At 44.3% G+C, this 12,119-nt stretch overlaps 1 protein-coding gene across 1 annotated transcript in view; it reads right to left on the reverse strand.

Annotated features, from left to right (window-relative positions):
* LOC138447766 (butyrophilin subfamily 1 member A1-like) overlaps nt 1–12,119 on the reverse strand; it is a 201,523-nt gene that overhangs the window by 137,815 nt on the left and 51,589 nt on the right. The window contains exons 2-3 of the mRNA XM_069604103.1: nt 8,033–8,106; nt 4,952–5,308 (exon numbers count right to left, since the gene is read on the reverse strand). Of these exons, the coding sequence (XP_069460204.1) occupies nt 4,952–5,308; nt 8,033–8,105 (430 nt within the window). The 5' untranslated portion in view covers nt 8,106. The remainder of the gene's footprint in view (nt 1–4,951; nt 5,309–8,032; nt 8,107–12,119) is intronic.

Here is a 12,119-nt window from a genome sequence, read left to right on the forward strand (position 1 = left end):
ACATACAAAGAAGTAGTTGAATCACTGAAGTGTTTTGGTGAAGTAATACTGAAACTAAAGTGGTACCAAAAATATGCTGACAAAGACATTCGTTTTGAAGCTAATGAAGTTTTGAAACATTCTCAGTTAATGGGTCTCATTACGAGAATGGCTTCCTCCATTCTGGGCTCCATTACCGGGTTCCTGCAATGGGGACTTACCGGGTTACTCCGAGATAGGAGGACCCGGTAAGTCCTCCATGCAGGAACCCATTCCCATTCCCGTATGAGACCCCATAGGGCTCAATGGGAATGGGGAGGGAGGTAATAACGGGCAGATTACTTCTGGCCCGTTATTGCCCCCCCCCTTCCCCTCGCGGGACCTGGAAAGCACACTTGGTTTTACCAGGCGTGCGATCCGGGTCCCGCGATGGGAAGCTTGTAATCAGCGCTCCGTACCAACCCCCTTCATTCCGGGAGCGCCAGGATTATAATGAGGCCCAATGTCTGTTTTGATGAAATATTACTGAAGCTGAAGTGGTGCCAAAATATCCTGACAAAAACATTTGCTTTGAAGTTCTGAAATATTCTTTGTTAATGACAAGAAACGATTTTAAGATCTTTATTGAACTAGACATTGCCAATGACAAAAATCTGTCTCAATATCTTGGCTACAAGTGGAAAGAGAAGCACTTTGTTGAACATTTGTGAATCATTCTTTGGAATCCAAGTTGGAACTTTGGGTTGTGAAGTTGGATTAAAAGAGAACTAAAAGAAACCTTTTCAGGGCAAAGGATATCCTTATCTTTTTTGAACATTTAAAGCCTGCTTGAATCTGGGCAAGGGAAGAACTCCCAGGTTATCAAAAGAAGCAGCTATTGCAGTATGGATTATAACGTTGATTGTGTTGTTGCTAAACTGCCATATATTTCCTTGTTGATTTGTTGTATAAGTGTGAGGGACAAAAAGTTATTGTTGGAGTGTTTTCTTTTGTTTATTCTCGGCAGCGAAATCCTCGTCAGAGCAGGGATAGTGAGGCGTTTATCCAACATTTTGAGTTAATAAAATGGCATCAGTTGAAAACCTTTCACAAAGTTGACCGCCTCACATTTGTGACCCCTCACAGGGCGAAGCAGAAAGCAACACCCGAGAGCAGACTGGTGCTGAAGGAGGCAGGCGCTTCTAACCGTAAAGGTGAGAGACCGGGAGAAGCACAGCGAGCACCGCAGGAGGACTGCTTGGGAGCTGGCAACAGTGGAGAGGCTGTCGGGACGTGGTTGCAGTAAAGACCATAAGTCCAACCACCGGGTGAAGGAGAAGCTGACGGGAGAACCACAAGGGTGCCTGCAGAGCGGGAAATGCTTTCCTGAAGCAAGGAATTTGCTACAGCCATACACCACGGGTCGGACACGCCAGCAAACATTGGTGAGTCTGCCTAGAAGCATTGGGAGCCCCGGGGCATACCGGTAGGCATACAAAGAATTGAATACTTGTTTTGAATATCAACCAATATAGAAGTTGAAAGACTGAACTTAACCAAATCTCCATATATGAGATGTCGATATGAGGAAAACTGGAATAAAAGTTGTGATAAGCAATTGAACACTTATGAAGAAATTCAAAGGCAAGAACTGTAGAAATATTTCATACATAAAATGTCAATATGGGGAAGACTGGAGCAAGTATTGCCACAAGCCAATGAATAATAGAAATTAAGTTAACAAACAAAGCTTGAACAAGTCTCCATATATGAAATATCAATATGGGGGAAGTTGAAACAAGTAATACCTCTAGTCAATAAAATATGAACAGTGAAGGAGTACAACTGTGTTGTACTTGAAGAGAAAGAGAACTAAAAGATAAAGAGAACGCTATAAAAAGACCTGGTGAAAGTAGTGAATCAGGCAGTGAGCCTTTGGGGGAACAACCCAACACAGGAGTACACTAGGGATACAACAACCCAGATTGGGATTCCTGGCAGGGGAGTCCACCAGGTAATTAATCTAGAGTATGTACAAGGAAAATATATTGTTAAAGGTTTCCTGGCAGGAGGGTATACCAGCCTGTGGAAGTTGCAGTATAGATAAGACACTTTTGCCATCCTTTAAAAAACCATTGCTTGGAAAAGACACTTTTCATCATTATTGGGAGAGTGTTTTGTAAAAGAGACATGTTCTACTAATTCTAAAAGAACATTGTTTGAACAGAACACTTACAATATTCTACATGATACAGTTCAGGGGAAGGGAGTCATCCCCTGGAGACAAGGATTGTTTTGTTGAATTTACATATTTGGTTTTTGCACACTTTTTGCTAAATCTAAAGTATAGACATTAAACTTGCACTCTTTGTGGTTCATTTGTAGCATATGGGCCAGATACGCTGACTGTCAATTTGGTGTAATGTGTGGGGTTGTTCAACAATAACAAACCCTCAGCTTCATACAGCTGATGGTCCCACAACACAACCCCTCTCCTTTGTCAGCTGTCTTGACAACTACATTGTCATCATTCTGGAGGGACTTCAATGCTGCTCTAGCACAGGTTAAGGCTTTTCCTTCCCCTATGATGTTTTTGAGAATCCTGTTCTCGAAAGTCAAGATTTCTGGGGAGATCGCCGCCTGAGGTGGTTGAAATGAGGAAGGGAGCTTGAGCCCTGTCACATTCTATCTAGTTTCAAAAGCTTTTTCTCACTTGAGCTAAGAGACGTTTTGGAAAAAGTCACAAAAACTTTCTTCCTAAAATTACTCACATTGGGTGTGCCTCCACTTCTCCTCCACTGTTTGTTCATGTTCTCATAATAATAGTCTGATTGTAAGTAGGGGCACGTTCTTTCCTCCCTGTAGTTAGCCACAACTTCCAAACCTTTTTCTCAAGGTTGAACTGCTTAAATTTTCTGATTTCTTCTCCAATTTCTCTTATGCATCTTGAATCAATGTATTCATGAATGCCACATTCACAAATGCTGCTATCTCATCACTTCGTTTTTTTCATCTTCTCTTCAGCTGTATGTATTATGAGGATCACCCAATCTCTGCTGCACTTATTACCAACCCCACTCCAGTTCCCTTTAAATGTAGGGCTGTCGATGAAGACATGGGCCATATTCTTCACCTGTAGACCTACGGGAATTATACCTGCTTTCAGATACTCTAACATAGTTTTTCCATGCAATTCAGTCCTCACGAATTGCTTCTTTTTTTCCATCACTTCCAGCTGATTGCCTGCGTTACCCGCATTTGGCCCCTCTCCTTGCATATTTAAATCAGAAGCACGGCTAAGAAGCCTTTGAAAATGCTCCTCTGAGAATGCGGCTATATTTACATTCTCTATTTTCTTAACTACTCTCAATTTGGTAGGTGAAATCTCCCTCTTTTGCACACAAATAAATGTGTTTATTTTAAATCTTTACTGGCCATACCAGCCACAGAGCTGTTCACAACTCACAATATAAATAGGGCTCAGTTATGTACTCCCAAAACCTCTGGGAAACCTAACAGTGTAAACAATATACACCTACCAGGGAGTACTGATAAAAACGCTGAAGTACACTCCTACCTGGTAAATACACCCTTTCTTCTCTTTCACAGGTCTATTATGATCAGGTATACATTCGAGTTTTTTATTTGCACCTTATTCTACAAAAATACATTTTCTGATCTGTAAGACTACAAAACAACAAATTATACAAGTACATGCGTAAAACAAACATCAAAACATTCGGTGGGGGTCAGTAGGTGAGTAGAAAACAAAAGTCCTTGTCCCCAAAGGGGCATTCTCTCCTGGTGAGGTCTCACTTCCCTCTATCCCTACGGAGGGTATTGTGGAGTGGGCTCCCCTCCCTAGCCTCATAGGGATGGGCTCTGCCAGGGGGGAGAAGTGACGAGTTCCCTCGTTTCGTCACAACACAATGCCACAGAAACAACAGTTGGCAGCAAACGCACATACATGCCCACATGAGCAACAATGGATGGCAGCACATACAACCCCCCCCCCAACAACACACACACACACACACACTACATCAGCAATAGATGGAAGCACACACACTAAGAAACACATGCTTCTAATGCCAGAGGATGGAAACAACGCACACATATGTACACACACAATAGATGTTGCCCTCGCCAGTCCCCCACACAGACACACACTGAGATCAACAACAGATGGCAGCACACACATAAATATCAATGGATAGCAGCATATAAACACAGAAAACAACTGAGGTCAACACACACACATAGCTACACACATCAATAACAGAATATGCAGAATATGGCAGCACACACAGTTAACCCCCACCCACACACACATCCCCGCACACACACGTATACCTGTCACAGCATCATCACCTATGGCAGACCACCAAAATAACTGCACGATTGCTGCCGACCAATGGTCAGATAGAATGACTTAACAATGTCACATCCTACAGTAGGTTACATCCAGTTAGCTCAGCCTATGGTTAGCCACATGCAGCTATTTAATAAATGTTTTACCCTCAATGTTCCCTCTTTATTGCTTTAGAATTATCATCATTCTTAATAAGGTTTTTTGTATATTCAAAAATAAATAAATATGGTTAATGATGGCATTGCTGAGATAGCACATCGCATATATATGTTCTTTTTTTCTTTTTTTAAACCTTTAAAATCCATGAAGTATTAAACAAAAGTACAGTAGTGAGCTGTGGTGAGTTTTCCTGACATGCTATTCTGGTGGGATGCCACGTATACCCATATAACACTAACATGTTTGGTTTGAATAAATTGAAAGCTCCATTAAAGCCTATGCTAAAAAAGAAATGCCTTAACATAAAAAATACATTTTAAGTTATAGCGAGCAGGTATTTGTCCCGGTGACCCCTGAAGAGAGAGAGAGAGAGAGAGAGAGAGAGAGAGAGAGAGAGACAGAGAGAGAGAGAGAGTGTGTGTGTGTGTGTGTGTGTGTGTGTAAAAAAAAAGGACCACTGACCTTCAACTGTCACCTCCAAATGACTGGAGGTGTTCAAAGGACCATGGCTGGAAGTGAAGGAGCAGAAGTACCGTCCAGCATCGGAGAGAGTCAGATTGTGTATGGTGACAGCCATCACCCCATTGGCCAGGCCATTCCTGTTCATCTTGGTCCTTCCTCTGTACCTCACATCCTGCTTCTCCTGATGCTCCATGCCATGGAGATAGAAATGCACAATGGACTCCTCCTCTACTCCTTTGGTCCACGCCACTTGCATGCCTTCAGCATTCATTGGGGGGAAGAGGTGACAAGATAGCGTGGCGTCTCCCCCCGCCGTGCCACATATCTTGTCGTTGTGCACAAGGGCTTCCGAAGTACCTGTTCGGTGGCCATCATACAGAGTTCCAATGTTACCAAACAAAGCATGCTACACATAGGCAGAACACATCACAGTCATAGTAACTCAAAGGGCCCATACAGGGAGCAGCTGTGCTCATCTGATGGGTGTACTTGATTATGGCAACGCTAGAAAGCCGGGGGAAAATAAATGCTAGCAGCAGTATTTCTATTTCCTTTTTATTTCTAAGGTGTACCTGACCCCTTCCACTCTTATCACTCCCTCTCCGCACCATTTAACCCCTTACCCTGAGTCACCAGGAGGTAAGTGGTAATGCAGCCCTGGTGTTATTAGAGCAAGCATTCTAATGCCACCTGGGGCGAATTCTCATAGACAAAAAGATGTAATCCCGCTAGAAATCATGCGCAGGGGGTGTCTCCATGACTGGACACATAGCCAGTGGTTCCCCTGGAAATCTGGTGTAAAAGCAGCGCCAGAGGGCGGCACTTCGAGACCCCTGAGGTACAGGAAAAAAGCATACTTCTTCCCTGGGGCAGCTCGTCCTTTATGGGAGAAGCGGCGCTGACCCGCCACTCATTATGGATGAGCCAAGGCAGTGCAGTGGAAACATGAAGTTCTTCCCCAGCTGCTGCAAGCCACTGAAGGAGCACTCCTGGGCGGGCTTTCACTGTCAAAGGGTAGCATGGTTTCCCTTTGACAGTTTCCAGGACCCCAGCGCGCATGGCCAACGGGCCATGCAAGGCTGTGGGGTGCGCGGAGGGGGGTTTGCTTCTCCAGCCTTGCATGGTCCAATGGGGATGCAGAATGTATTTATTTATTTGTTGCTTATATAGCGCTTTTATCCAAAGTGTTTTGCATGCATAGTAATTACGGTACAAGAAAAGAACAACTGATTAAAAAAACAAAGGTAGGGAAAATTACACAACAGAGTCTGGAAAGCAGAATGAAGGAGAACAGATTTTAAGAGATTCTTAAATTGAGAGAAAGGAGAACAAGAGAGGATGTTAAGTGGGAGAGCATGCCAGAGTTTAGCCCCTAGAAGTTGAAATTATCTAAATTGATAGGAGAAGCCTGAGGAAAAGTGTTATGAGAAGGGTGATATCAAGATAGCAGGGAACAAAGACAAGAAAGAGAAACTGATATTCAAAACGGTGCTGTATTGGTAACCAACATAAACGAGCCATTTTTAAAGAAGCATTTTTAAAGAAGCAGGAAAGAAAAGGATTTTTGTTTTATTGGGATTTAGACAAAGGAAACGATTTTATGGCAGTTAAACAAGCAGACATACGCTGATGGATCGAGTCGGTAAATGATGGAAATGATGCAAAGATCTGAAGGTCGTCTGCATAGATGTGGACTTGGAAACGCTAGCCAGAGATTAAGGAAGATAAAGGAGAAGTATAGGGAGTGTACAGAAGGGGCCCAAGAACAGAACCATGGGGAACACCATGAGGGGAAGGGGAACTGCAGGAAGAAATACCTTTCCAAGAGACAGTGAAGGAACAATTAGAAAGATAGGAGTTAAACCAACAGAGAACCGACCCTGAAAAGCCCAAAGAAGAGAGCGTGGTTATTAAAGTAGGACGATCAACTGTGTCGAAAGCAGCACTCAGGAGAATCAGAAGAGAGGACAGCTTAAGATGACGAGCACAAAGAATAGTATTCAAATTAAAGAAAGCCACTTCAAACCTGGCTACATTCATAGTGCAGAAAAAAAGAGTTTTTCCTGTTCATCAGTGCATTTGATACATTTAGAGATAACTGTGTCAATTGCACGCAGACCAGCTCAACAAGGCCCAACAGTAGCCACTGCCTCAACAGGACAGCCACCCATCACCACAGACCAGGACCCCACAGGGGGCTACAGACTGTACACAATAGCCTTGATAAAGACCCATGGGTCGAAACACGTGTCGGCTGACAAACCAGGGACACAGTTATCCCTAAATGTATCAAATGCATAACCAACTGAATGATAAAACAACTGAGCACCAGTACAAATAAAAGCGAAAACTGTATCGCAATTACCACTGTGTTAGAACTATTCCTTGAACTACCTAAGCAAGATAACCAGGAAAAACTCTTTTTTTCTACTCAAACAAATGGGGTACTGGCTGAACCCCTACAGTTCCTGTGATCATGCAACAACTGAACCCTATTAGTAAGCTTGAAAACAACAGAGCTCAGCAAAGGTTATTTCCACACCTAGAGCCAACCACTATTCTACATTCATAGTGCAATGTGCCCTGGGTATTGGTGTTGAGTTTCTAACTCACAAGGGGACATTTGGAAACGTGTTGGATTTTAACCTGTAACATACACTGTGAATTCTTAAATATCTATCTTGACATGCTTGTGAAGTCACATTTGCCCATGTTTGTATTGTGCAAATAATTAACGGACAGAATGTTTGTTGTTGAGCAGCCAGGTGGCAGATGCTGCATACCGTGCAGCATTTGCCGTGTTGTTGCTAAACATCATGGTATGCCAGTCTCCCTAGTGAACATAGATGAATTCAGTGAGTGAGTCAGTCATACAAATATTTCTTACATAAATCCAAACTTGAATAGTTTAATATTTGTAATGCATGCTCTATCTGTGTTTTCATGTAAAGGGATCGTGATAAAGCACACCCAGGTATGCTGATGACTGGATAAGGAAATGCTGTCTACCCAAGTGGGCAACACATCACCTGCAGGCGAAAAATCCACTACGAGAGGAAGACAACATTTTCCTGTTCTTACCTGAAACAGCGCTTAGAAGGCTGAAGAGTAGAATAAAAAGCACTGGCATATGCTGGGATGGCGCGGACTCCATTCTGTGAAAACACAAAGAAACCCATTCGCTCAACAGTCATGGAACTGGTCACACAAGAAGGTTTGTAACATTGGCTTCTAGGAAGCAGAAGAAGGTGTCAGATAATCCGGGTGCTGGGCCAACAGGGTTCCCTGATTTTTACGCACAGGTATTCATGGGAAGAGGGTGTTTCTATACCACAAGCAAGGTGGCTGTGGTGCTGATTTCGATCCTGTGATATTGATTTTGAAGATCTTCAAGTGTTTATCAAAAACTTCCATACAATGGCTTGCCTTTCAGGTTTACTCTGACGCCATGCATTCCTAACATTTTTGAGCTTGGCCCAGCACTATGTGGCCAAATGGGTAATTCACCCCTGGATTTGGGTGAGTTCTGCAAGCTTCCCTTCGCTTTGTCGCAGAGTCCAGAAGTGCTGGGGCAGAAGTGCTTTTCTGCTGCAAGTATTAGAACAATCAACATCTACAAACTTGATAGATAGGTACATTCTGAGCTAATAAAAGCTATGGAATTACGTTAAAGTACGGATATCACAATGTGTGTTACCTTGTGGAGACGTCCATCAGACCGACATTTAGACCCGAGATGGAGCATCCCCTCCTATCCCCCAGTGCCCCGATGGTTGTTAGCTTGCAATGTTTTGGTGTCGACAGATGGAACCTTCACAACAATAGAAGCTCTCTATACACATTATGCTTATATATTATGTTCGGGAAATCAGTGTCATAGTCAATGGAAGGCAGCCAGGTATTACATGGCCTGTGGTAGGGGCCGTGTAGTTATTGTTAAGTTGCTAAAACCAGAGTAAGAGCTCTTTTTGGGCGGCTTATTACTTCACTTCCCCTGGAAGAATCCTAACCAAACTTTGCAAAAATAGTATGTGGCCCACTCTGATTTTTTTGCAACGTGTGGTGCGGTTTGATCAAGGGGGGGCAAAGTTATAGGGGGTCCCAATTTTTTTTTTCCGTAGACCGTATGGAGAAAAACTTTGCTCACGTCTACAGCCCAAAGCGCTGGATGGATTTTCATCAAATTTGCGGCAGGAGCGGCGGCTTGGTCCTGAAAGTGTGCTTTTGTAAATTTGGTGGAAATCTGTCCAGTATTTATTTTTTAAAAACGACCAAAAAGTAGGTCCAAAAGAATTAGTGATATCTGGGTTTGTTCCGCAGACCCATTTTCTAGATTAGTCTGTGGACAGGGCTCCGATTGGCTTAGAAGACAACGTGGTGTCTGCGGACATCGGACGTGCCCACTGATTGGATGGCGAAAAGCTTGAAATGCATCAGATTTTTGGAAATGCCCGCCATCTTGGATTTACGCACAGCGGACCGTGTTCGTGGACATCGCAGTAAAAACATATAAAAAAATATTGCACTTGTCAAACTTATTAAATAATCTCTGGGGAGTTGAGAGGCGATTAGGATGGGATGGGGTATGGCTGCAAGAAGCAAAAAAAAAATGGTGTTTTTCGCCATATAAGTCTGCAAACGGACATCTCTGCATTACAGGGTTGGTGAAAAGCAGTTCCTGGATGGCTTATAACTTTGGCGCCACTTAATGAAACTGCATGAACTTTTGCAATTATATTCTTGGCCTGATTTCCGAATGAGTTTGCAAAGTTTGGTGGGATTCTGTCAAGAGGCGGCAAAATTAGAGGGGGGGCTCAAAATAATGTAAAGGCTTATAAATGAGGTGCCATTTGACGAATATACCCTTAAATCGGCAAACTGATAATAGATCTAGATATAAATGTTCTTGTGAAGTCTGGTGGGATTTTGCCAAGAGGGGACAAAATTAGAGATGGGGATCTGAAAATATTGTAAAGGCTTATAAATGTGGTGCAATTTGATGAATCTACACAAGTATGCAAAAAAGATTTTAGTTTAGATATAAATGTTTTTGTAAAGTCTGAATGGATTTTGTCAAGTGTGGGCTAAGTTATGTGACTATTGTATGTGCATACATTTGACACTTTTGAAAAAATAAAACATGGGTGGATTTCGAGGAAACTTGTGTAAGGAGCGTGGGTAAGGACCTTGAAGCATGGTTTTGCAAATGTGCCTGTGTTTTATTTTTTGACAAGTGTCATAATGTAGGTACAAAAAATAGTAACATACCTTTGGTGATTGAGGTGTAGCCTGTGGCCATGGGCAGTGGCCGCATCGTCTGGGTCATGGACTAAGGTCATGATCCGGACAATCTGGCTACTGGCCATGACCATGAGGGACAATACATGGGGTTAAAGTGGCCATGTCCACCTGGGACCGGCTTTGTGGTAAAATTATTCGAAGGTCGGATAACTTTGAAAGGGCAGAAAAATGTGCTTGTGGTAATATGGTGATAGGGTGTCATGATGCCTACCCCCGGAGCACCAGGCCAGGCCCAGCACCCCCGGAAGCAGGCATCATGCCCTCGGGTAAAAGCCCAGCGGCCCCTTATAGGGGCTCTTTGGACTGAGTCCTGGCGCCTTTGGCGCCAGGCTCATGTTGGACATCAGTCCTGGCGCCATAGGCGCCAGGCTCATAAAGGGAGGTGTTTTGTGCACTTACCTGATGCAGACCATGCTGCACGCTTCAGGCCTCCCTGAGACCTGAAAGGGACTATTTTTTCATAGGGACTATTTTTTCACTCGGGCGTGGCCAGGGAAGGATACATACCTAGTTGGGGAAGGATACATACCTGGGACTTCTTTGGAGGCTATTTAAGCCACGGCCAGACAGCAGCTCATGCTTCGCGTTGTTCTGCTTCCTGCAGCTTAACGCTCACCGTGTCTGCTCCTGCTCCTGGACTCCAGCCACGCCCGCCTCGAACCTGGAAGACCTGCAAGGAAGGAAGAGAAGAGAAAGGTGAAAACCAAGGACTATTTCAAACTTCTTACCTGCATCCGGAATCTTCTCGCCAGCATCCCTGAAGAAAGACTTCCATTTAAAAGCATCGCGTTGCTCGCTGCAGCGCCACGCTTCACTCACCTGTCCTCGAGACATCTCCCAGCTCCATCGTGGCTGTCAGCATCGGACGCCACATCTCTGTACCTAGGGGAGAGAGGAAGAAACAAAAGGTGAGCAGAAGGAACACATAAGGAAAGCCTGATTAACAGCCATAATACTTACCGGCTTTTCTTCCACATTTCGGGCCGGCGCCGCCCCGTTGGCAGGTACCGTACCTCGGCCCCTATGGGGAAAGGACAAGAGACATTTCTGGGGAATGATAAGGACATTTAGAGGGATCGCCCTCATCACTACTCACCTCGGCAGTTTAACCCCTCGACGCATCGCCTTCATTCTGCACCTGAAATAAAGGACAGATCACAGGTTAGAAAGACAACATAAAGGGGGCCTCACTTGAACTTTGAACTTTCATACTTACGGCGCATCGCTCAGGAAAGTCAAGTGTATTTTGCCAGCGCCATTCTGAAAACCAGTGAAGTAACTGGACGAACATGCGCCCCTGCACCAGAAGCAGGATGGAGAGTTTATCCTTCCAAACCATAAGGTGAGCTTAAACCGGGGTTTGGAGGAAGTTAGAGAGGAATGAAGGGGGAAAGGGGGGAGCTAGCACACTATTCTGCAGACTGTTAATCCCCTTTCTCATCTGCAGAAGGATATTCCTACGGGCCAGGCAAGCACGATTTGAAGGTCCTGTCCAATCGGTGTTCCGGGTCCTGCGCATCACGCTAGAAGAGGCCACAGCAATCCAGACTAGACCAGCGCCCCCGTGGGAACCAGGTGAGCGTTATAGAACGCGAAGCCTTCCTACAAATTCCCACCCAGGCGCTATGGAAACTTCCGAAACTGACCAGTTGGCCCATTTACTGGGGGAATTACGGGCCGAAGTACACGACGCTCGTCAAGAGACTAGCGCCCTCAGGAGGGAAGTGATTGTAATAAAGGATAGAGGTGATGACTTGGCTAGACAGCTTTTGCAAGGTCAATCTGGACAAACTCCTTTACCCGGTTCCGGGGGGAACCCTGCTCCTGTGGTTTCCAGTAACCCGGTGCAGATTAATCTACCTGGAAA

Source organism: Ambystoma mexicanum, chromosome 1p (genome assembly GCF_040938575.1).
Source record: "Ambystoma mexicanum isolate Mex_15411 chromosome 1p, UKY_AmexF1_1, whole genome shotgun sequence".
NCBI classification, from domain to species: domain Eukaryota; kingdom Metazoa; phylum Chordata; class Amphibia; order Caudata; family Ambystomatidae; genus Ambystoma; species Ambystoma mexicanum.